Source organism: Chaetodon trifascialis, chromosome 19 (assembly GCF_039877785.1).
Source record: "Chaetodon trifascialis isolate fChaTrf1 chromosome 19, fChaTrf1.hap1, whole genome shotgun sequence".
Classification (NCBI taxonomy): Eukaryota; Metazoa; Chordata; class Actinopteri; order Chaetodontiformes; family Chaetodontidae; genus Chaetodon; species Chaetodon trifascialis.
Genome location: NC_092074.1, coordinates 21250540 through 21275604, shown reverse-complemented (window position 1 = coordinate 21275604; position 25065 = coordinate 21250540). Strand labels below are relative to the sequence as shown.

General features: G+C 44.9%; 1 protein-coding gene across 4 annotated transcripts in view; it reads left to right on the top strand.

Annotated features, from left to right (window-relative positions):
- Positions 1-25065, top strand: part of myo6a (myosin VIa) — a 118862-nt gene that overhangs the window by 46682 nt on the left and 47115 nt on the right. For all 4 annotated transcript variants that reach the window (XM_070986804.1, XM_070986803.1, XM_070986802.1 and 1 more), the window contains exons 12-18: positions 1382-1526; positions 16652-16809; positions 17644-17735; positions 18990-19062; positions 23564-23691; positions 24076-24171; positions 24600-24770. In XM_070986804.1, the coding sequence (XP_070842905.1) occupies positions 1382-1526; positions 16652-16809; positions 17644-17735; positions 18990-19062; positions 23564-23691; positions 24076-24171; positions 24600-24770 (863 nt within the window). The remainder of the gene's footprint in view (positions 1-1381; positions 1527-16651; positions 16810-17643; positions 17736-18989; positions 19063-23563; positions 23692-24075; positions 24172-24599; positions 24771-25065) is intronic.

Here is a 25065-nt window from a genome sequence, read left to right as displayed (position 1 = left end):
CTTCAGTAGCTTCATTAACTATAAGCTATTAGCCCCATTAGTTCTTAGCTCTGGTAGCTCTTTTTGTGACATTAACTGTAAGCTCTTTGATCTGTTAGCACTATTAGCTTCATTAACTGCAAGCTATTAGTTCCATTAGTTGTTAACTTTGCTGGCTGTATTGGTGCCCTTAGCTGTTAGCTCCATTAGTCTCATTAACGATAAACTATTAGCTCCATTAATTATTAGCTCTGTCCCAAACACATCTGCTTTCACCCCACGGGATGACAGGATGGCGTTACTGTCCAGCCCGGCGAAGAGCTTCATTAACAAGGTCGTGGTTGTGCATTTAATTATCTTTTACACACTGATGAATCTGCGATGTCAGCTCTTATCATCTTTAACGCCCTTCATCAGCTGCTCTAGCCCTCTAGCTGTCATGACAAACTTCCGTGTGAAAAAACCTCTCTTTCACGTCACGCTTTGAATAGAGCTCCCTGTGTTTCAGCTCCACTGCCTTCGACTCTCAGCCCACCCAGTTTCTTCCGGCTTTGTTCATTCCTCCTTGGACCTGCACAGTTCACAGCTCGTGGGCGTTGCTCTCGCTCGCTCCATACGTAATGAGCTCTGTGTATTGCCCTCACCTTTAAGTGGGGCGCACGTAGGCCGGCTTGTCAATTTGTCATCATGGAAGTGCAAGTTACAGAGATGCGGGGGACTTAAAGGATTGCTTCATTCATAATTTACACCCACTTAATCCTTTGGCATGTCGTTAGAAGGGTTTATTCTGGCGTCGATCAGAGAGATGACCTGGTCACTTAAACCCTGTCAGTTCTGAGTTCTCTGTGACCTGCTCGACTTGTGTGTTTATGGTATGTGGAAGGAGACTGTAATGAGAATATAACCTCGGCGATAACTCAGAGATGTTCACTGCAAACTAAACATCAGATGACATCAGTTCGTTTGGAAGATCAGACGTCTGTCGCTCTTCCTCAGGTTCCCTCCATGTTTTTACCTGTGAAAGGGTTCAAATCGAAGGTCTAATGCTGAGGGTGTTGTATGCTGCACAAACCCTGAGGACCCCTGAAGCAAATATGTGATTGGACTAATAAATAAAACTGGCATGACTTGACTTAAAGCCGTGGACAGTGCAAGACAATCATCCTCGCTCATGAAACATTCATACACACTGATTTAATCTCAGCTCAGTTTTAAGAACACGAGGAACTTTGATTCATAAATTTTTCCTTATTTCCCAAATGTGCACATTTGGAAAACGCTTAATCTTCCAGCAATGATGTCCTTTGATTGATTCCTGAAGTTATACCTAAACTAACCCACAGGCTCTTGCCTCCTCTGACCTTGCCTTGGGCTGATGTTTGCCCTCCTCCTTGTCTTCCAGGTGGCTGCACCATCAAGAACCAGTCGAGTCAGACGCTGGACCACTGTGCAGAGCTGCTGGGCCTGGAGGAGGAGGACCTGAGGGTCAGCCTCACCACCAGGGTCATGCTCACAACAGCAGGGGGCGCCAAAGGAACAGTCATCAAGTAAGAGGCCTGCTTTTATACACACACACACACACACACACACACACACACACACTCAGATTTTAACATTAGTATTTGTTCTTTTAGGCTCTGTGTTGCCAGAAATAAGTGTGTTTGGAGGTGTAAGCTTCTCATCAGATATTTGTGTTAAGCATTGTTTTATTGTGTTGAGTTGTTGGTTGTGTGATGTCGTCCAGTCATCTGATCACCCGCAGCTTTAGAGCAGAGGTGCTGAGCCATTGAATTCAAGGGGCTTGTTATGTCCATTTGTCTGTGTTAATCCAAGGTTACACAAACGTCCATCAGTTGTGATTTCATCTGGTTAAATTGATTAATTTTTACCATTTCAAGGCGATCCAACTTTCAATAGCTTGTCAGACAACGAACGAAAAGTTCTGAAACCTGTAACAACTGATTTTTTGGCCACATGGGGGCAGCAGAAGCACTGACGTACTTCCACATCCAGCGGTTACAGAGCAACAGCAGCCAACGTGATTTTCTGAATGGGAGGCACTACAACACGCTCAAAATGCCGATGTTTTGCGTTGTTTACGGTTGCTCAAGTCAATCAATTTATTGAGGTCCAAATGTTGTTTGTACATAAGAATGAAAAATGCAAGAAATTGACGAAAAACACCAGAAAAAAATGGCTTGTCTGCGGTCGGGAGGAGCTGAGTCGGCTAATGGTAGAAATGATGTAACATTAGCTAATGTTTTAAAGTAATAGCTACAAGCAACACAGCTAGCACTTGTTAAATCAGCATTAACATTTTTACATAAAACAGCTGAACATAAATAACGTACCCTGTCTTGTTTAACTACGATCTGGGTCTTTAGTGGCGTTTCAATGGACCTTTGCGAGTCGCTAACCGAGCAAACAACCTTAGCGTCAACGTCATCATTCAGCACCGCAGCGCTGGAAGTTTGCTGCTCGGTAAGTCCACAGGACAACAAAACTTCCTGCCCTCCAGCTGAATTTAACATCATGCGACTGCAAACAACCTATTCCATGACAGCTGGAAAAGACTGTGACACGATAGCTCCAGAACAGCTGCTAAGTAAACCTTTGGATGAGACACATTTCAAGAAAAACCCAGAGACTTGAGAAAAGTTAGAAAAAGGCTGATTGAATTTTGTGCAGCAGATTGTTTTTACTTCGCCGTGAACACCTCATGACCTCTCAGAATAACGTTGGAGGAGTCCTGCTCCTCAGGCTGGGAACCACTGCAGTCTCACACCGATCAACAGGGCTGCATATAGGCACGAGGAGGCATGCACACATACTGATAGAGCAGATGGTTGATGTATTGCCGGTCTCGTTATCTCCGTCCAGGGAGAGACTCGCTCCCTCCAGCTGACATCAGAATATACAGTAAACTGAAACGAGGCTCCGAGGAGCGGCTGCAGAGCTGGTTAGCGGCCTGTCGGAGCTCCAACAGCTGGCCGGCTCGTCCCCCTGTCTTATTGTCCAGAAAGACAGCCGCGCATGACCGCCGGATCAAATCTGAATGTTTTTGCCAACAGTTATTATGAGTAAAGTGGTCAGCCATCTGGACTTCCAGTGAAGCGTCTGGATGCTGAAATTAGTTCGCTGGAAGGTTTCTGTTCACGTTTAGGAGGCACGCTGTCAGCGGACCTACTTCTGCTGCAGTGAGTCGTTTCCTCGACGGGTCTGTGACAACACAGTGAAGGCGGTGTGACTGTCGCGTTCAATGTGAAACATATCCACCACTGCTTTGGGTGAAGAAGATGCTTTTATGCCTCCATGCTGGTGCCAGCTGTGGCCAGAAGCATGTGAGTTTGGGTTGTCCCTCTGTCCATCTGTTTGGACGTCCATTCTTACAAACGTCTGGAGGGAATTTCTTCAACTTTGGCACTAAAGTCCACTTGGACTCGAGGATGAACTGGTGAGAATTTGGTGGTCTAAGGTCAAAGGTGAAGGTCACTGGAAGCACATTTTTGAACATAATCATGGCAAAGTTTCACACAAATGTCTAAAATTTCTTAATTGCCTTGAAAGCTTTGTAATTACAGGGAAAGCGGAGACAAAGTTCTGAGATTGGCATGTGTTTACATGCTTTCAGTTTTTTAAAATGCTTCATACCCACAGCTGGGGAACTCAGTCGAGCAATTTTGGTAGTGAGCTCTGCAGCTCATGCTCAGTTGGGTTTTGTGCTAGCTTTATTATTGTTTCCCTTTTATTTCGCTCGCTTGGTGACTCTGAGGAAACTTTGGGGCGGCTGCTCTGGTTCAGCATTTGTGTGGCAATTCCACTTTTGTGCATCTGGTAGCACTGAGTTATTACACACCACCAAACAACAAAATGAACTCTGAAATCCAAAGTTCTTTACGTGTACTTATTTTAAACGGCGCTGCCTTCACTGTTCCAACGGAAAAGAAAAATAGTCATTTAAAATTCACGACTAACCTCCGTGTCACTTCACAGATCCTCGTGCTGCCAGTGCTCTGCAATAAACAAAGATAATTTATAGCAGAAAATGTAGTACAAGTAGTGAAAATACCCACAAGTCTTTGTGTCACGTTTGCCGTTTCGTCCCCAGCTCCTCTGAAAAGGAGGGAATTCCTGTTTACAGGCTGTTTTTGGCTGAGGGTGACCTTCGTGGGCCTCTGCAGCTTCACAGGGACCACAGATTACGCTGATAGAGAACATCGTCCTCTAATATTATCAATGGCTCCTATTTAGAAAGGCGAGATAAATAAAAGCACAATCTATCAGGAGGGAGGACGTGTGAGGCGGTAAACATGGCGCGGTTCAGTTTGTGTGCTGCTGGTTACTATATGTGATGCGTATGCTAGATGCAGAGTATTATTGAGCCTTTGGTCCTCTGTCCAGGAGGGATTTAAAACAGGGGCTGCTTTCTGCTGCACTTCTTGTTTACATGCATTGAGATTCTCTCCAGTTACTGATCGCGCCACATGCTAAACTGTGAGAGGCCTAATTTACATTTGCTGTGTTAGATTAAATAGGACACTTAGCATGTTGGAGCACACATGGCGCTCTGCTCCTGCTGCAGCTTCACACAGTTACTGGTGTGTGTTTGTGGAAAAGGAGGCCGCATTCAATGTGGATTTGATCCCCCGGGGTTTGACCTCACATCATGCTATGTGTTGTTTCCAATCGAGGCGTCATGGAAATGAGTTCAAGCTTTTAATTTGATGCATTTATTAATTTAAGATTGTCAGTAGCACAAACACACCCGCAGTCTCCAGTGCACCACCTGCAGGCTGGGAGAGCACAGCACGCTTTGAAGTGAGTGCTTCTCCCATCATCTAACTGCTTTTTTCTGACTATCTGAAAGTCATGTCAATCTGGTTCATTGGTTGGCGAGAAAACGACTTTTCCTCTTGCTGCAATGAGGTTGACAGGTTTGGTTTTTAATGAAGAAAAAGTGAAAAATGTCCAACCCAGCCCATTGGATTGTCTTTAAATGTCTTGTTTTGTCAGTCCAAAATCCAAAGACATTCAGTCTAATGTGATATAAAACAGAGAAAAGCAGGAAATCTCCATATTTTAGAGGCTGATCACGGCATTTTCTGCTGTTTTTGCATGAAAAATTACTTTAACGATTAGGCAAAATAGTGAGAGATTATGCTTTCTGTTGATCGGCTAATCGTCGCAGTTCTAGATAATAAATGATCTTTCTGTCTTTCGTCCAGCCAAACAACCAACTCCACTGACATAGTCGACAAGTTAGCATTTAGCTGGTACGGTGCAGCCTCACAGAGCTGCTTGCAGGGCTGCAGACTCTTCATCTCGTTTAACTGTTGATTTAAACCCTTTAAATATTTAAATATTTCCTGTAACTGCAGCTGAAGGATCCTGAATGAAATGCTGAAGTTGAAAGCGCTGACGTTTCTGAGGGGATCAACTTTAAACGAGGTGGACACCAGCGTGACTTGGTGGCAGATAAAGACGTAAACAAAGTTGAGGGCAAAGAAATGAAGCATCAACAGGCAGACAGGCAGCTCGGGCCGTTCACGGCTTCAGCGATCAGCTCCAGCTTAAGAAGATAAATGTGAACCTGTGAAGCGTTACGGAGGAGGAGGAGGAGCTGGGCTGAGTATTAGACCGTTTTTACGGCTCAGTACTCGACCCCAAGGGAGAGCTTCAGGTATCAGAAGGTACCTCGAGCTCATAGCTGGAACGAACAGACACCTAAACAAACCCGCGTCAGATTGCATTGCTCTTTCACGGAGAGTTCAGAGCAGCTAATAACTTAATCCTCAGAGCGATGAAGAAGATGAGACGGGAGGGCAGAGATGCAGCCACACAGCACCAGGCAGTGATGAGAAAATGATATGACGCTCGTATCCAGACCACCCAGGAGGCTGTTAACAGAGTTTAGTGTGGCCCACCTGAGCAGTTTAAGAGAGGACGTGTCTGAATGAAAGAGCTACAGAAAAACAAGATTGATCTCTAATAAATACACAGACTGACCAAAGTCTGGTTAAGATGACTAGTTTGGCTAGCTTTTAAGTTTTGAGGTAGCTGTAGCTGCTCAGGGTGGAGTGTTTCAGCTTCAGGTAATATCTCATGATGCTAATTTTCCTTAGCGCATCAATGGGATTTCCCATTATGTGTTAGCATCGAGCTAACTACTAAGCTCTTGTCATATATATATATGTGTGTGTGTGTGTGTGTGTGTGTGTGTGTGTGTGTGTACACATATAGACAGAGTGACAGCCCCCTCAAGCCCGCTCCCTGTCTGCAGTTAGCCTGCAAAGCTGTAAAGCCTCTAACTGTTTTGCTGGCAGCTCGGCCCCGCCACACACCATCTGAATGCCAAGCCACTCGCTTCAATTTCAAGCCTCCCACGCTAATGTTTATTTCTCCTCTCTCATCTGTGGAGAGAGGAGCCGGGGCAGATGAATTAAAAGCTGCTTCCTGTCTTTGTCCGTCTCTCTGAGTGTCATTGACGCCGGCCTGCCTGTCAGTTACACTCTCTGTAAACGGACATGTGTCTGACAGATGCCGGTGACACTTTATCCCTCTGCTTACTGCATTTATTCAGCTTCTTCTCCCAGATTAAATGCCCTACATCTGTACATTGGTATCACAGTATAATTGCAGAAAACCAGCAGAAAACCAATTGCTGGGAGGACTGTCGAGTTGAACAGTGTGTGGTTTATCACCTCTGGGTGTTTGACTGCTGATAGATGACTCTGTTACGGGTTGGAGAGCGCCTTCTGAAATCCTCCAAGTGTGATGTGGAGGAAAATCTGCTGTAGTGCTTTTTTGACTTATGACCCGAAGAGGGCGCTGTTCTTTCAGAGCTAACAGAGCTAAGGCTTTCAGCCTCTCTGCTGGCGGCAGATGGCGGAGGGAATGAAAGGCTGATGGGGGAAAAAAAACACTTCCAGCATGTTTATTCTCTCCATTAAAGCCAAAAAGAAAAACCTTTAGACTGAGAAAGCAAAAGATCCTCTTTGCACAAGGAGGCAGCAGACTTTCTGGTGGCGGCAGATGGTCGGAGGGATGGAAAAATGGTTTCCAACAAGTTTATCCCCTTCAGAGAGGAGGAGGGCTGAGGAGGCTGCACAATAAAACTACGAGTTTTATGGGAAATGCAGTCGTAATATTCAGACAGTAGTGCTATTAGCGGTACTTGTCGTAATTCAGTTGGATGGCTTTTTCAGCTGTTGATAGAAAGAACATAATGTGACGATAAAAGCAGGTCTGTTAATGACTGAATAGGTTAACCTGTGAGATTTGAAGGATCTCTTGATGAGGATTTGGAGAAGTTTGGCGACGGCGTGTTTCTCCGGATTGAAGTGAAGACGAACGAGAGTCCAGAGAGCGATGAGTTCGTCCGGTCAGTGGTAATGAGAGTTCATGCTGATGTCTGAATGAAAGACGGAGCTGTCAGTCTGAAAAGTTAAAGGAACTGCTCAACACTTTGGGAAATGTCTGAGCTAAATATGGAGCTTGTGTTAGCTTAGCATAAGCTGACTTGGGAATATTCACACATTATTCGTAGATGGTAACTTTAATTGCAAGCCTTCTAGTTACATGCTGCCTACATTACCCACAATGCTCGACTGCTGACAGTTCAATCAGGAAATTCAGGTGTGTGATGCGAGTGGAAGCTAATGAATGAGGAGCAGCTACAGACATCCTTCAAACTGCACACCAACAGATTTGGTTTCAAAGTCTTCAGCCGACGCCGCCTCGAGTGACATCACCTGAGGACATTTATCAGTAGGCTTAATTCACATATGCAAACACCTGGACACGTGTACTTTACAAGTCGGCTGATGTGAGCACGTCTTTCTTTGCCGGACAACTTTCTTTGCATGATATGAAAGCATCCGGACCACCTGTCAATCAAAGCACATAGGTGGGACAGTGGCAGCCTTTTCACTGAGCTGTGAAAGACGTTTCTGTTGCCGGCTCTTGATTCTTTTTGACACCATCGACGGCAGCTGTCATCATAATCCAAACCAGCTAAACATATAAAACATTATTTTCAGAGAGAATATTTCCACCTGAGAGCCACCAGTATTTAGAGCAGCAGATGCAGAAGCTTTCCCAAACTGGATAAAGGTTGAGTCAGTGTTGCATTATAGAAGAAGCCTGTGGTGCCACAGTCTGATCCATACGCTTGTTTATTTATATGCAAATTTCACAGATTATCGCTTTGGTGGAAGTGGATAAAATGAGACCAGTAGGTGAATTTAAGAGAGGTGGCAGGTTGGACTCCTGCCAGCTGGCTGCAGCACCTAAGCTGGTTATTTATTTGTCTGGCTTATGTAAGCGAGAGTGCAGACGGCTCTGAGAGAGGGCGAGAGACAGCCAGAGAGAAGGGGGAAGGAAGAGAGAGAGAGCGCGAGCGTGGGAGGAAGAGTAGATTTAGAGAGAGAGAATTAAAATCTGATATTTGTATTTTTGTTTCTTTTATTTGTGTATTATTTTCTGCTCCATATACTGTGGGGAAATCGGATTATGTGCCATGACAGTAAAGCAAATTGAAACTCTGTGTGTGTGTGTGTGTGTGTGTGTGTGTGTGTGTGTGTGTGTGTGTGTGTGTGTGTGTGAGAGAGAGTGTGTTTACATGCCAGTGAACGTGTTGTGTGATACGATTGTGTAACATCATTTCCCCAAGTAACCTGGTTTCTTTGTGAGCATGCAAACACGTTTAGTTGAGGAGAATGGAGGCGAGGAAGAGGAGAAGCTGAAGAGGGAAAGAGTGGCTGGTTAACGGCGCTAATCTCAAGATTTGATTCAGTTCTTGAAGATTTAATTTCGCATAGAAATCAGCATTTATCCTTGATTTTCAATGTCCTTTTATTCCACAAGTAAGCAGCTGTTATAGAAGTTGCATTTTGACTGAAAAAGCACTTTTTGCCTCTGTAGACATTTTACAAATGAACTGCACCTTTAATAACACCTTTAACTGCAATCTGCTCATAACATTTAGCCCAAATGTGCTCTGATAAAACAGAATCAATACCAGAGCCACTCCTGGGAATTTAAGAATCAATATTGGATCATATCTGACAGTGGATCAGAAACTCGAGGATCTAACACATGTTCAACTCATCGCTGTGAATCAAAGGTGTAACTCCCAATAAGCTTTTCTAAAAAGTTACCAAAATGAAAGCACTTCTTATCGTCTTCACCCTAAAACTAACCGCTGCTTTGTGGCAGCTCTGCATAGCGTGACAGGATGAACTGAGATAACCTTATAGACCAAATTCAGGGATAAAAATAACGGAGGAGAGTTTAAAATCCTGGCCAGAGGCTACTGATTGAAATGCCTCTGGTTATTTTGGAAATACTAAGAGTCCTGAAATAATTGATCTTTATGGAACTCATCGCACAAACACTTTTGCAAGCTTAAGCAGTTTTTCTTGTAAAAGTCAGTTGTGTCGGGCAAACAGCTGCTGACAGAAATGCCCTTGAAGAGGCCATTGATATCTTAGTTTAGTGTAAAGTTTTGCAAAAGCTGGTTTAAAGTCAGCCTTTTCAGCTACAGTACTCATTAAAAACCACGAGAGAAATCCAGGTAAATGAGTTCTTGTACTGCTTTTGTACTAATTTCAGAATGGAAACAGTAGAAAGGACACCGTGTCGCTGCATCGCTGTTACAAACAGTCCAGTGCAGCTCGGTATCTCTAGAAATCGCCTCGGACATTTTTGCAGCCTGTGATTTACGTCCAGCGCCAATGTTCGGTGCCAGTACAGGAAGTAATCTGTCCTTTTGTACTGCCGTGGAAGTCAGTGGTGTGGAGGTCAGGGTGCTGGTTGGGCTTGTATCCAGGAGACCGGGCTTTGTGTCCAGTCACAATCCAACATGTCCTCTTGGACTTTGACCGTTACCTTAAGCTTAAAGGTCCGGTGTGTGTGTTTTCATTACCTTAGAATGAGCTCTTTATAGGTACAGAGGGTCCTCTTCCATGGAGTCCGCCATGTTTCTACAGTACAATACAGCTTCTACACTAAATCCATCATACTGGTCCTTTGACTACCTTCCATCAAGTGTGCTTGATATGTTGACTGTTCTCACGCACATAATGCTGCACTCTGATTGTTTCTAAATGGATGGAAAGTGTCTCATTCCTTAGTTGAACAGTCACGTCAGGTCATCATTACTCGGGCTAAAAGAATGTAGTTGCAAGATGACAGCTCGGAATAAATCAAAGAAATCGCTCACTAAATGCATAATGAAGCCGTAGAAGCACTCAAGCCTGAGTCACCTAATTGCCAGTCAACAAAGTGACTCAACACCAGAGCTGTCAGGAACCTTTGATGCTTTTAAGGGTAAATGAGCCTCAGTTAGTCTGTTTTTGTTGTGAAGAAGTTAGAAGACACTTCACTCCAGTCAACAAGATCACTTATTTTCCTGTGTGGCCACAGATCACATACAGAGCTGCTCAGTTTGTACTGAGGCAGTTATTAACAGCAGGCTGACTTGAACTTGTGCGGTTGGGTTGTGGCGGCGTCCTCGAGGGAGAGTTTAATGAAGTCACACTTGTGGACGCACATTAAGATGGTGGGCCAATCCAGTCGAGGTCACTTCGTGTTAACTAAGTCATACAGAGCGAAGCGGCCTGTGATGTTCTTGAACACAGACAGACGCTGTTTTCTATGTAATCCCTGAACCCGGCAGTGTCTCGAGATGCATCATCACCATGTACTTATTTCCCAACACATCTACTCTCCAGAAAATCACCAATTATATGACATTTGCTCCTTGGATTAGCACATCCCAGCTACATTCCTCTATCTCAACTACTTTTTATGAAGGTCCACCCAACATTGTGTTGCTCTCACTACCTTGGCAGGTAATTGGTTAATTCTCTTCAAGTGTCTCAAATGTGAAGATTTGTTGCTTTTCTCTATTGTGTGCCACAAGTGAGAGTTATTTCCTTGTACAGTTCATCAGGCTTCGGCTCTGAGCCACAGCTGAGCTGAATTTGGCAGCTTTCTCTGCAGCTCTCCACATCCATATCTAATCCACATTTTGCTTTTTTCTCTCTCCCATTTCTTTGGTTTTCCCATGAAAATAACAATATAGATTAGCAGTGCAAGCACTTTAGCTGATTTGGATGGATCCATGTCTCTGCTTTGGATTAGGAACACATGAGAATTGGATATTTGTATTGTGAGTGTTTTGTATTTAAGTGATGACTTATCAGCATATTACTGACACCCACCTTCACAGGCCTCCTCCTGCTTCAACAGAAAACACAAAAAATTAAATTAGCACCAGAAAAACATTCAGTCCTGAGCGTCACATATATGACAGATGGAGAGAAGCAACAAAATCCATCATCTAATCTTTGGAATATGCACAGAGTTGATGTATGATGATTGACATTTTAGTGAAATATCAAACTTTAAAACAAAGTTTGATTTAGAAACTGGGAAACTCAATTTGCCACAGTCATTCCTTAAAGCGGCTATGGCTGATATTTCTATAATAACAGTTGATCAGATTGCTATGTGTAATGTGAAAGGCATCGGTAAAAGGAGAGTGGATTTACTTGACTTTAAGAGGAAGAGAGCGTTTTTGTGTGAAGCAAAAATGAGATGGTGGGAAGAAAATCAAGTTCTGACAAGAAACGAGTAGAGTGAAAGAGACAGAGAGTGACGAGCGTCAGGTAGCATGAAGGATAAGTGACGAAAAGACAGGAAGAGAGTGACAGCAGAGAGATTATGGGTCCAGACGGGCAGGGTTGTACCGTACTTAAGCTCAGAACAGGGAAGAGTAACGTGAGCGTAATCTCAACACAGCGAGGGACGGAGGGAAAGAATGAGTGGAGAAAATGGGAGATGCCAATCATGGCGACCCAGCCGGGCGAGGTCAGCGGTTAACAGCCTGTGAGAGTCAAAGGGGGATTAGTCCGTCAACCTGGCAGCCAGACGTGCCATTAAACAAACCTGCAGAAACTTCTGTGGCCTCACCCTAAACCCTGCTCTAAATTTCACCCGGCACTTCCCTGAATTCAAATTTTCGGCTCGTTTTCCACCTTAAAGCTCCGACTTCTATCTATCATTGTCAGACTAGTTGTAAATCTGAGGGATCGTGAGAAAAGTAACGGTGTAGAAAAGTAGAAAAAAAAAACACATTTGCAGGTGGAAAATGCTGAGTCATGTCAATGCTAACTGCTGGCTAACCGCCAAGCTAGCTAACAAGAGACCCCATTTCCCAGCAAAATAAGAGCAAAGTCAGTACATTCTGATTACAGCAGCTGATATTTGTGAAATAGAAAATACACAACGAGTTAAAGCAGGGGAAAGCAGTCACACAGCAAAATTTCCTGTGCTAACGCTACAGCTACTGCTAACACTGCTGCTGCTGCTGCTGCTGCTGCTGCTGCTGCTGCTATTACTACTCTCATCAGTATTTTGTGATGTTAATATTTTCCAACAACATGTGTAATGATAATTGTTAAAAAGGCCAGACTGTAATTGTGTTTAGGCTGTAGTGAAGTGCCCCCTGCTGGACATTTACTGTTGGGCATGTTTGTGGTCACCTAAGATTAAGACCTCCTAGGACTTTCATCATCAGTTGTCCTGTCATGGTGCTGCTTGTTGAAGCTGCTGGTATTCCTTACGTAGCCACCTCTGCTTTTCAGTGTTTTTTGTTTGTGGAGCTAAATGTAAGTCACTCATTCAATCGTTGTTTATGAGTATTTGGACTAGTGTTTAGTTTATTTTGTTAATCTGAAGCGTTATGTTGCTATTAGCTTTATCGCTAGCATAGAATGGCATTGACATTCATAAGTTCACAAGCCAGCTAAGATGGCTCATTAGCAAAGTGTTTCTGTTAGCAACAGTGATGACTAGTGATACGTCATTCATATTATTTACTTTACCTTACCTTGAATTAATTTGAAATATTTCTATACAGTCATACAAGTGCAAGCATTTCTGCACTGGCTGTAACAAATATTGATAAATCATTTGCATAACAATCTGTCTCATTGTGTCCTTGCTGGACATACTGTAGCGGCTGCCAGTCAGCATGGAGGACAGTTTGTACTCGATAGTCTGTATGATGGAAGCAAAGATCAGTGCGACGCCTGCGCTGTGCTGACATTTAAAGTGAGTCACAGGGAGTATAACAGGTGAAAGTTTTCTGTTTGACTTTCCTGCACCTTCCAAAAGTGCAGTTTTCCACATACGCACTAAAACACATGGGAGGCATATTCAGATTTTTTTCCTCTCCAGAGAGTGTTTTCAAAAAGTTCATTTTCTGAGTGTCAAAAATTCTCTCTCGCTGCGTTCAGAGGGCAGAAACAGAGAGAAAGAGCTGCTTTAGTCGTGACGTATGTGCTAATTTCAACCTGTAGATCGACACACAGTGCGTCATCTAAGATATTCAGAGTATCGCCCGGTTTTCCGTGTGAAGCGTGTGGCTCTAAGCTAAAAAAGACCGTGAAAATGATCTGTTGATAGTCATATCAGCATCATACCAGCCTTTCACTACAGTTTTAATGTCTGTATCCGTAGAATACGCCACACACGTGAAAATATATCAGGTGAAGGGCAGTTTCGTCTTCCGCTCTCTCGCTCTGAATGAGGGCAAACAAAAATAACATCATCATCGTTATTGATGGCCGTCTCCTGGCAGGCTCAGCGTAGAAAGATGGAGCTGGCAGTGGGAGTTCAGCGAGGAAGCCGTCACGCTCAGGTGGAGGTAGGCCTAAACGTCTGCATGAGTGAGTGGTGGCTCAGTGCGATGTAATGTAGTGCCGCAGAACAGAATCCAGATATTTTAACTCCAGTATCTCTCGGTTAATGTCAGGACATTTCTCTGACGGCCAGAAACACTGTTTTAAAATCATTTTTTTCCCCATGTGGCTCTCTGGAGCCAGGAAGCAGCTGCAGACCAGCAGGCGTCTTCAGAGAGCGCAGTTTCTACACAAAGTGGCGTCAGTAATTACACTATGAGAGAGGGAAAAACATTCACGGAGCAGAGGCTCATGGGGAATACATATTAGACTACTTGTACGATTAGTGTTCTGACATTATGCTGCCCTGGTATTTAGACCTCTTGGTTTTTAAATGAGAGGGTCTCACCGCAGTATTAAAACCTCCGGCTGCGGCGCTGCAGCTCGGAGGAGCCGGCCGGCATGAATTAAACATGGCAGGTAGTGGACAGAGGGCAGGGGTGAAGGTGAGGAGCTGTGGGAGTGTTGGTGGGTGCGCTCTGTGGTTGTCACTTTGCCGAGCTGCTGAAGCTCTTTTTCTTTTGTTTTTAAATGTTGGTACAGTTCCCAGAGCTTTAACTCTCGGTGGCATGCAGTGTTTGCTATGTGGGAATCATAGTCTGAGAAGTGTGAGGTGTAGGAGGTGTAGTTAAGTCATGATCTGCTTAAACAGATGGAGGCTTTGAGAGCTGAAAGGCTGGAAGTCGAACTCATTAAAGATTTTTTAATGAAACTGTGTCCGAGGTCAAGAGTGAAGTTTCTCATGTAAAATGCAGCGATGTAAGTGTTGAAAAGGAAATGATCGTTTCAGAAGTGCATGTGTGGTCTCATACATTTTACGAGTCATTTTGAGCAGCACCCTTCAAAAAAATCAACGCTCACTTTAAACAGGAAGATCATGCTCCTGGCAACGAGCTCGAGTTCAGGACGGGGTGTCGAAGCCAGGACACTGACGTGAATAATATCCATTTTTAAAAGAAGATGTATCTATAGACATTTAAAGCACAGAAGCAACACACCAAACCAAAGAGAGGAAAAAGTTGAGGCTAAACTAAAGACACGATTCAGCCATCAGACTTGTGTTTCGGGCACAAATGCGGCACGTAAATGGAGAATTTCACACAATCGTTCATCAGCTCGAAGGTGCTGAAGCCTTCTTCACATGGCTGAATGTTAGCAGCAGGTAAACACAGCTGTTAGAGCCTCGTTTATGTGTACGCTTTAATTTAAAGTGTGCCGTATGTGTATCTACAGCACGTAGTAATTCTGATTGGAATCCACTCAGAGTGAAGGTGTAGCAGTAAATTGCAGATTGCAGCTCTGGGGGCTCTGCCCTTTCGCGCAGTAGGTTGTCCCATCACAGCATAATGTGTTTGAAAAATACCACCGAGGCACCTGCAGGGATCAGGCGTCAGTATTCCCCGCGATGTCGCATTTGGCTTAAAAAGGTATGTGCAGAGGAGATAATTTGCGGGGAGGGGAGGGAGGTGGATTTTGGAAGTTGTTATTCGGAGCTTTGGGAGCCTCTGAGTGCCACTCGTGTGGAGTTATTTCCCCGTGTGTCCTTGAGTGCGCTGAAGTGAAGTCCAAAGGTAGAGCCTGTGCAGAGACGTCACCCTCGCAGCAGATTAATGCGGTGCATTTTACATGGCCCCTGCGATCGGGTCACTCCTTTTGTCTGCTGCTATTGAACCGTACACTTGCGCACAGTCAGAAGCAATTACGATACCTCCACAGCGCTCGCTGCCGGTTATGGTTTCTGTCCCCGTTTTATGGCCGCTACCTCACACCCAGTCTCTCTTTCTCTGTCTGTCAATAACACAATTATCTGCTTGGAAAGTCAGGCAAACCCTGTTCGTTTAAGCTGCACGTTGGTCTGCAGGTGAATAATTAGACTCACTTTGCTCTCAGTGGCAGATTTATGTCCACGCTCCAATGTGTGCAACTTCAAGGAAAACAGCAGTAAGAGAGAGCGCTGAGGTCAGAGGTGCGTCGCCTTTACAGGCTTTTAATGGCTTTTTTATGACTTAGTGATTGAGAGGCCAAGATATTGAGCTGTAATACTTTTCCACCAAGCAGATTGTGTCTGCAGCTACAATAAAGTGGGTTTTTTTCTTCAGATGTACTCTTGACCTTTTATTCAATTGTCCCATCCGGCAAATGTCAGATAAGTCAAATCAGATTATTTTGTCAAGTTGTCCAAAACCCGAGGATTTTACAGGAAGGTGACCAAATAAAAGCAGCGACTCATCACATTTGAAACGCTGGAACCAGTGAATGTTTGGCATTTTTGGCTGCTGGCATTTCCGTGTTTGTGCATGATAACGCTGTCCTCACCTTTAGCAACACTGCTGTCTGTGTAAAATGATGATCTAAGCTCAGTGGTCCTCCAACAGGTCCAGCTTTCAACTGTTACTCCCGCTCAGCATCTCTTGTGCTCCTAAAAGCTGCTGAACTGACCTTTAAGCTTAGATTATTTTGTTTTCATTTGCTTATGCTTCAGCCGACACTCCAACCCCGTGCAGCACTTCACCTTCGAGTGACACTTTAACTCCTCCGGGTGCTTTAACTTTAATTGACCCTTCAACTCAGTCGAGTGGTTCAACTTAAGCTGAGACACTTTTCGAGTAGTAACTGAAACTTTCTGTATCACCAGTGAACCGTGTGGAGTGGGAGCAAATCATTAACACTCTAAAGGTGCAGTAGGTGGTTCTGGAGAAAGATGGTGGTGGAGTCTCAGTACCGATGCGTTGGATTGGCCACTGGACCCAAAGCGTCGGTGTCTGATGACCTGGGAATGAGATTCAGCGGTCAGCTGGCTCTGATTGGTTGTTTTCATTCAGGAGGTGGAACCTGGAAGCCGAGGATTTAAGGATTTAAACACTTTGAACACTCAGGACTCTACACATAATTTTTGTCCTTTTGTCCCTGTGTGTCTTTGCCAGGGTGCCGCTCAAAGTGGAGCAGGCTAACAACGCTCGGGACGCCCTGGCAAAGGCCGTGTACAGCCGCCTGTTCGACCACGTGGTGACCCGGGTCAACCAGTGCTTCCCCTTCGACTCCTCCGCCAACTTCATCGGCGTCCTGGACATCGCTGGCTTTGGTTAGTATCCGTCAAAACCTCTTATCAACAGTAACTTCTGAAAACGTTTGAGATGTGGCGAGACGATCCTCAGTCTCTGTGTCCGGGCTGGTCCGGATGCATCTTAGTCACAACTGTCCTGTAGGACAATATGATGAAGTGATGACACTTTATATCCAAGGGGTCAAAGGTCGGCTGTGCAGAAACACTTTTCTGGCCGTGGTTCAGCACCTTGACTCAGGACCAGCAGGCAGACTTTGACCATGGTTCACATTTGGTCGGATGCTGAGTCTGTGACTCTAAGCGTGGGCGTCCACAGAGAAACTGTGCTGATCGTAAAGATCTTCTGTGTGACGGGGTTGAAGACGTGTGTGCAGCATCTGTGTTTTACAGGTATTGTAGTCCACCACAAGCTGATTGGCTCCGCTGATGTTGATCTTCAGGTGCTTGTCGTTGCACCGTGTGATGAAGCTCTCCGTCAGTCCTCTGAAGAGTCTCTACGTGAAGACAGCATGTTTCTCGCTGGACTTTTTTCACTGGAATCGTACATGTCAATACAACGAGAGCTTCCATTTCACCAAAAAATACTCTTAAAACCTTTAATTAAAGTCCTTAGAATAGTTCAAATGGACTATCACACAGATTGGTTTTGTCTCACAGTCCTCATTACAAACACACACTGTTTTACATTTGTGCTCCTGTACACACACTTTGCACACACTGTACTGACATCAAAACAACGTCTATACAGTGTGTGATTTCCTCAAATAGTATCTCCTGCCAGACTCTCTTTGATTGTGACGCAGCATCCTTGACTGTCTGCTTCTGTCACTGTTTTTTTCTTTTTTTTTGCAGAGTACTTTGAACACAACAGCTTCGAGCAGTTCTGCATCAACTACTGTAACGAGAAACTGCAGCAGTTCTTCAACGAACGCATCCTGAAGGAGGTGAGAGCCCACATTCAGCACTCTGAAAATCTACAAAAATACCTCATCAGCCACCTCAGAGCCATTAGCCAGCGCGTACAGACGGCAGCAGATCAAAGCAAACATCTCGGAATGAGTCAGGACTTTGATTTGTTCGTTGATAGAGGTGCCTCTCTCTTGTAAGCACTTATTTTCTAAGAGTAGGTGTCATATTTTCAAATTACGGATGTGTCATTCTTGAATTAAAGGAGGGATTTTCCAAAGCCCAGACACATCAGAACAGAAACTTTAAGAGTTTCATTCGAAAACATGATTTTTCCCTTTTGAAAGATGTTTTATGATGATCACTGTTTATTTAAACAAAGGAGGAAAATCCTGTCTGATCACATCCCGCCTTTAGGTGACAAACAGCCGTAGAAACATGACACAGAAAGTTTGATGCTGCTTTCAGTGAACTTTCCGGGTGAGTCTTCAGCACCCAAACAACCATTAGCAACAGCTGGCATGAAAGCTAACGCTGTGCAAGTACAATGTTCCAAAACACCACATTTCTGTTTGGGAAATAATGATGCGTGATATCTAATTTTTTGTGTAAGTCAAGGTCTTCATATAATGAACTGGAAGGCGCTTGAGTTCTCAAACCTCCACCAACGCTGAGCAGTCGCTGACCTTGGAAAGCTGCTGTAATGGTTTATTGGAGTAGTGTTTTAAAGTAAATTGTGACAGAAAGGCTCTCCAGCTGACGACGCAGAGGTCCCCAGTGTCACTGCCGTGCTGGCGTGATCGCCGCTCAGTCGCAGAAACCAAAGTTTTGGATCAATAGCAAATTTCAGTCATCTGATCTGCCTGTAGAATCGAAGCCGTGTCTGTTTGAACTTTGTTGAAAGGCTCCTTTGAAGCGCAGCATCATTAACACTCGCTCAGAAGAGGACAACTTAAAGCATATTTCAGATCGCTTTGACTTTAATTTAGTCGCAAATGTTAGATATCCCAAATGTTAGATGTCTCATTTGACCTTAAAACTGCTCATTTGCATACGGAGTCGTTGGCGCCCAAACATCTGTTAGCGGCATCCGGTGTGAAAGCCTTAACCTTAAGACGTTCATTTTGCATGAAAGTGTAATAGCAGAAACTGGTGGAAGTGCCATTTGCGAGCGAGCTGGAACGCCCTCCAGGCAGAGCCACGGCGTCGTCCCCGTCCTCATTACGCAAATGCCGCACATGCTGCGAATATCGTGATGGATTCTCATTAGAAATATCTCATTTGCATTCCAGGAGCAAGAGCTGTACCAGAGGGAGGGGCTCGGAGTCAACGAGGTTCACTATGTCGACAATCAGGACTGCATAGGTATGAAGACGCCGCTCATCGCTCTGCGTTCATGACGCTGCATTCAGAGCGGCTCATATCTGTGCCGCTGCGTTCAGGCTGTCTCTGTAGATCTGTCTAAGTGATGTTTTAACCCACGTGTAGAACATAATGTACACAAGAGGACTCTCAAGACAGAACCTGGGCGTGCTCCTCCTCAGCTAAACAGATTCCCATTCAATCACTGTAGTTCGGATACTGTAGATAACACTGGTGCTGTCAGCAGTGCAGCTTTCCTTTCAAATGTCCAGAGGGCGCCTGAAATGTCTCGAGGCTTTCAACTGACTGGGAAGACGTTGCATTCGTACGAGGGACGTTTCTCCTCGGCCTGAGCCTGAGTTTAGCACCTGCAGCGCACGATGCCTGACGAATCCTGTAGCTTTCACAGAGAGCAGTGACACGGCTGCCGTGCACAGAGGAGAAGGAGAAATAGTGCCGTGCAGAAGGAAATATTCTCATTAATGAACAGGAGAGAATTAGATCTCTACTCACTTCATGCATTTTTGGACAATTGGAGCTCAGAAACAGCTAGGTGTGAATATTCAGTACAGATTGGGATACGTTTGCTTTAAACCACATCCAGAGTGACCTGACTGATGCATGAGGCACATACTGATGTCAGTACTTCACAGTATATGAGAATACTTCTTGAACGAGGGGCTTTCCTGTCTTGACTTGGACATGCCTTTCTTATCGACTATTGGGGGACTTGAGGTTCTTAATTTGGGACTCATCTTGTACTTCTGTGTCTCACTGTAGGACTTGAAGGTCGTAACTTGACATTGGACTCGATGTGGGATTTGTAGGTCTTAACTTGGGAGTTTAAGATCCTAACTTGTGACTTGGAGTAGGTCTTTTCTGTCTTTTTTGAGTCTTGTTGTAGTTCTTAATTTGGGACATGACTTGTTACTCACCTGTCTTTAATTTGGACTTGTTGGTCTTGACTCGGGACCTGTTGTTGTTAATGTTAACTTGTGACTTCACTTGTAACTTCCCTGTCTTGTTTTGGGTCCAGTAATTCTTAACTTGGGACATGACTCGCGACTTGAATTAGGACTTATTGGTCTTGATACTTGACTTGTGAGCTTCCTGTCTTTTTGTGGGACTAGAAGTTCTTAACTTAGACGTGAAGTGGGACTTTCCTGTCTTGCCTTTCAGCTGCTGTCTCTGACTTTGTCTTGGGCCTCGTTTCGAATGTGAATGTGAGTTTTCCTGTGTTGACCTGAGGCTTTCTGGTCTTGACTTTGGACTTAACTTGGGACTTGCAGGCTTTAACTTGGGACTCGGATCTGGACCACTCACTGACTTTGTATTAGCTCTGTTTCTGGTCACAGAGCTGATCTGTCTCAGCTCTAGTTCTCACTCAGATAAACGCTTCTTGTTTGGATGCTTTTGGATGTCTGCTGCTGCTGAGTCCATGTTGGTCATTTTCTTCTTCTTCTGCTGGTGTAAGCAGTTGTGTTTAGGAGCCACGAGCGGCGGCACGCTGCTTCCTGTCGGCCTTAATGCGTCCTGGCTCCGAGCCCTTGGTTTTGTGAGAGCGGCCTCTCCACCGTTTGACCCCGGAGCCTCTGCGCTGTTTCATGGGCCGATGGAGCGACGAGGCCAAGCGACGAAGCCCCAGAGCATGTGGTCTTCTCTCCAGACTCAGATGTGTCTTCATTACTCCAGGAAAAGGCAGGGAGATGGATGTGAGGTGATTAGAGGTGAAGGAGGTTAATTATGTTTCCGCTGATGTCCGGCTCTGAAAAAGCATCAGTGTTAGATGTTTAACCACAGCGCAGTCAGCTGGAGGGAGGCAGCGCCGGCCGACACACACTGTTTACCATGAGCTCCCATCACAGGCTCCAAACTGTACGTTACTAATGTGTTTGTTTGTTTGTTTGTTTGGTTTCCTGTTGTGTGAAACAGGAGCTTCTCTGTCCACACAAAAACCAGAGAACATTAGGATCGCACTCGATGGAGCAGAAAATTAGATTCATACGGACGGCAGAAATTAAAAGAAACATCAGAAACTGATGGAAAATCTCATGAATGAAGGTTCACAAGACGTTTGTCAAAGCCCAGGAGGGTTCATACGTTTTTAAGAATTATTCATGCATTCATTTTGGCATTCATTCATTCATTCATCATAGATGAGTATTTTTTTATAGAATGAATCATAATGATAGAATATTGTTCATCGGATGCTCATTCTTTCATCCATTCTTCGTGCTCATTGGTGAGCTTTGTGTTCATTTTTTCACTCATTCATGTATGAAATCATTAATTTTTTTTCACCTCTTCAAACATTATTTAAATTGCATTCACTCATTCATTTAACTAATTCATTATTACTGCAGCTTACAGAATATTGTTCATTCACTCAGTCATCCATTCACTTTACTTTTAGCTCCATGCACTCATGTGTTCATTCAGTCACAGTCCGTTGAGTCAGTTTTGTTTCACGTTGTTTCTTGTGACTGGGAGCAGGTGGAGGGGGTAGATGGAGGGATGAAGGGATGAAAGGATGAAGGGATGTCTGCGGGGCTTTCGGCTGAGAATCAGAGCTGAATCCACGGCGCTCACGGCTCCTCTGGCCTTGGCGAGCAGGATGGAGCGGGTTCGTGAGTGGGCGTCCGCATCAAACGGCCTCTCTCAGCTCGCCGTGTCCATTCACATCAGGAAATATTACTGAAAGAGACTCGAGCGAAGCGTCTTCTCAGCTTCCTTCTTGTCAGCGCTGCTCTTTTGTAGTGAGCTCACGGTTTCCTCTCAGGCAGTCGTGAGGTCGCTGCGGCGCTGACCTTCCTACTACTGACTGAGGTTTGTGATACTGCTGCTGATACACACACAGGTACAAAAACATCTATACATGCAGTCTATGTCCTGGCAGCTCTCCACCTACCAGACCTCCTCTGTATCGAGTATTCCACACTGGACTCGAACCAGTCCCCAAGCCAAGTCTATATGGACTCAGCTGCTGCTCTAAAACTCTGTTTATTTCTATAGTTGGAGCTTGTCCTCAGCTTACCTGACACAGACTTCTACTACTGATGTGAGTTATGACTCTTTCTGTGAGGAACAAAGGCAGTAGTGCTATCATGTTGTTACAGCGTCACAGGGAGGACGTCGTAGTGGACAGTTGGGTCAATGAGGTGAGACTTTGACTTGGAAGACAGCTGTTTGAATCCTGATTCCCATCAAAACATTACTGTCAGCTTCCTCTGACAGCAATCTGCTCTCCACCAATTCCTGAGGGAAGTATGTGTGTCTGAAGCTGCTGAACGCTCCACGATGTTCACCAGCTGTGGGTTTTTAGTGCTGCAGCCAAAACTGACAGCCGATGAGCTCAAACTCGCCGTAAAGCCGCCGTCTCGACTCGAAGACGTGTTGCACTTGGTTTTTGACGTGTTAAAATGTGCTCATGAAAATAGTAAAGGAAGGTCAAACCCTTCAGACCGTCTGACATGCATGAAGTGGGTGTGAATTCTGAACACACCACCAGACAAAGCCATTTTTGGCATTGGAAAGGTGTTGGGGAGGGGGCTTCAGAAGCTGTTCAGCCATCCAACAAGCACTTCTGCTGGAGTGTGCTGGCAGCTGTTTGCAGCCATCAGTGGCTGAAATGCATCAGCGGGTATCAGCGTCCATTGGAGGTGTGTTCACAATCACCACACACACACAACCAGATTCACATGTTGAAATGGAAATGAAGTGTTGAATTTTGGGAATTTTGATTTTCACAGACTTTGGGGCCTTCTTTATACAGCTGTTAAATATATATATATTTATATATACATGTGTATATGCAGGCAGTACCACCGTCTCAGACCAGTGAACAGACTTAAAAAGTAACTTTTTTGAGTTAAATTGAAAGCACTGTCAACTTCATTGCATCATATTCAAAGTTGTAAACTTGTTTCATGTTTGTTTGAACAGATTTTGGCCCAGATGTAGTTGCAGTATAGTTGTAGTAGTTGTACTGCAGTAGTGATGAAAATAAGTGCTTCAGTGTCAGCAGTAATTCCTCGGCTCTTCTGAGCTCCATCAACCAGCAGTTAGATGCTCATTATGTCCTTAAACTGAGCTGCACTTTAACTGAAGTTTCCATTGATGCTGCTTGTTTTTCCTGCTCATGATAAGCTTTTCTAGACATTAAGGCTTTTCTTAGAGAGTTTTGATCAAACATGCGGGACTTTGAAATGACTAAAGCACTGATGCACCTTCCAAGTGTTCTACTGTACTGATATCATAATGCTAATCACAGTTAGGGGGCTTTATGCCCACTCCCTCAACTTTCAGAGTCAGATCAGGTCAAGGACTGACCGCTACGATCACCCCGGCTCTTCCCATTTCATCAAGCTTTAATTTAGATCTTTAATCGTCCACATCACTCCTGCTTGATTTAACCGGTCTCGTTGCCCGGTGGCCTCAGGCGGTCTGGAGCAGCCTCATCAACGGCGTAGCGTTTCTCATGCTTCTCATGCTTCTCCCCTTCCAGACCTGGTGGAGGCGAAGCTGGTCGGCATCCTGGACATCCTGGACGAAGAGAACCGACTACCTCAACCCAGCGACCAGCACTTTACCGACACTGTTCACAACAAACACAAGGACCACTTCCGCCTCACGGTGAGCGACTCTGCAGAAGAGGAAAGGGAGATGGAGGCTGGAATATAGGACTATGTATGGTATGACAGATGGTTCGCAACCTTTTCTAACCCATAAACAAGGGTTGTGGTGGAAGTCTCTGATGTGTCGTCTCATATTCGGGCCGATACAGTGAGTTTCAGTCTGGAATACTTTGGAGCCTCAGGGCGACGTGGTGTCGCTGACAGTTAAATTACTGAACACTGACTCTTAATCTTCATTTCCAGCCGAGAGTGACTGACAGGGCGGGGAATTAGCATATCGTTTCATAAGGAAAATATGCAGGAACTCCACTGAGAGTAAGTGTTTTATTGTGTGTGTGCGCGCACACGTGATTAACTCTGTGTGTGTGTGTGTGTCCCTCAGGTACCCAGGAAGTCTAAGCTGGCCGTCCACAGGAACGTTCGGGATGATGAAGGATTTATTATCAGACACTTTGCAGGAGCCGTGTGCTACGAGACGGTGCGTTCACAAAACACACTCCGCTCCGCTTCCCCGAAGCCATCTTTAAAATACCGCCCCCTTAAATGGTTTATTTCTTTTTCTTTGATCGCTGGACTGCAGAAAACACTCCTAACTGGAGCTTTTTAACGTGATATTCAGATAAATACACCCAAGTTAACTGCGAGTTCATGTTGAAGTGAAAAGTCATATGGCAGCATGACTGCTGCTGCATTGTGTTGTATTCTGGTATCTGCTGCTCTCACCTGCGCAGTGAGCAGAGGTAGAAGGTGCAGGGTGAGTCAGACAGCAACCAAGCAGAAAATGAAAGATTTTAGAAATGGTGCAGTGAGGTTTAGCTGAAACAGAGGCCTTCGAGAGAGCAGCCGAGCAGTGTAGCACATCCCCGGAGCGCGAAAACATGTTTCTGACTGTGTTTCCCGTCTCAGACTAAGTTTGTGGAGAAGAACAACGACGCCCTGCACATGTCTCTGGAGTGCCTGGTCAGCGAGTCCAAGGACCGCTTCGTCCGAGAGCTCTTCGAAAACTCCAACAACAGCAAGGACGTGAAGCAGAAGGCGGGAAAGCTCAGCTTCATCAGCGTCGGCAACAAGTTTAAGGTGAGGACAAAGCGGCAGGTAGAGAGTGTGAGGTCATCAGCACGAGGCAGCGGCTTCGAGCCTCTCCTGCAGCTTTGATGTGTGCAGGACATTTTAAGGTCCAGGAGTATTTGAAAATATAGTTTTTTTGTGTTTTGGAACTTAACAAATCCCACTGAGGTGCTTCTTTTATAGCTGAACAGCGTCTGAAACCTCCTGTTTCTGCTACTCTGTGAACGTTACGCCGTGATTGGTCCAGTGTTGTTTCTTGAGCTCTTCGTTTTCATTCCCACTGCTTCTGTCAGTTTTCACGTGA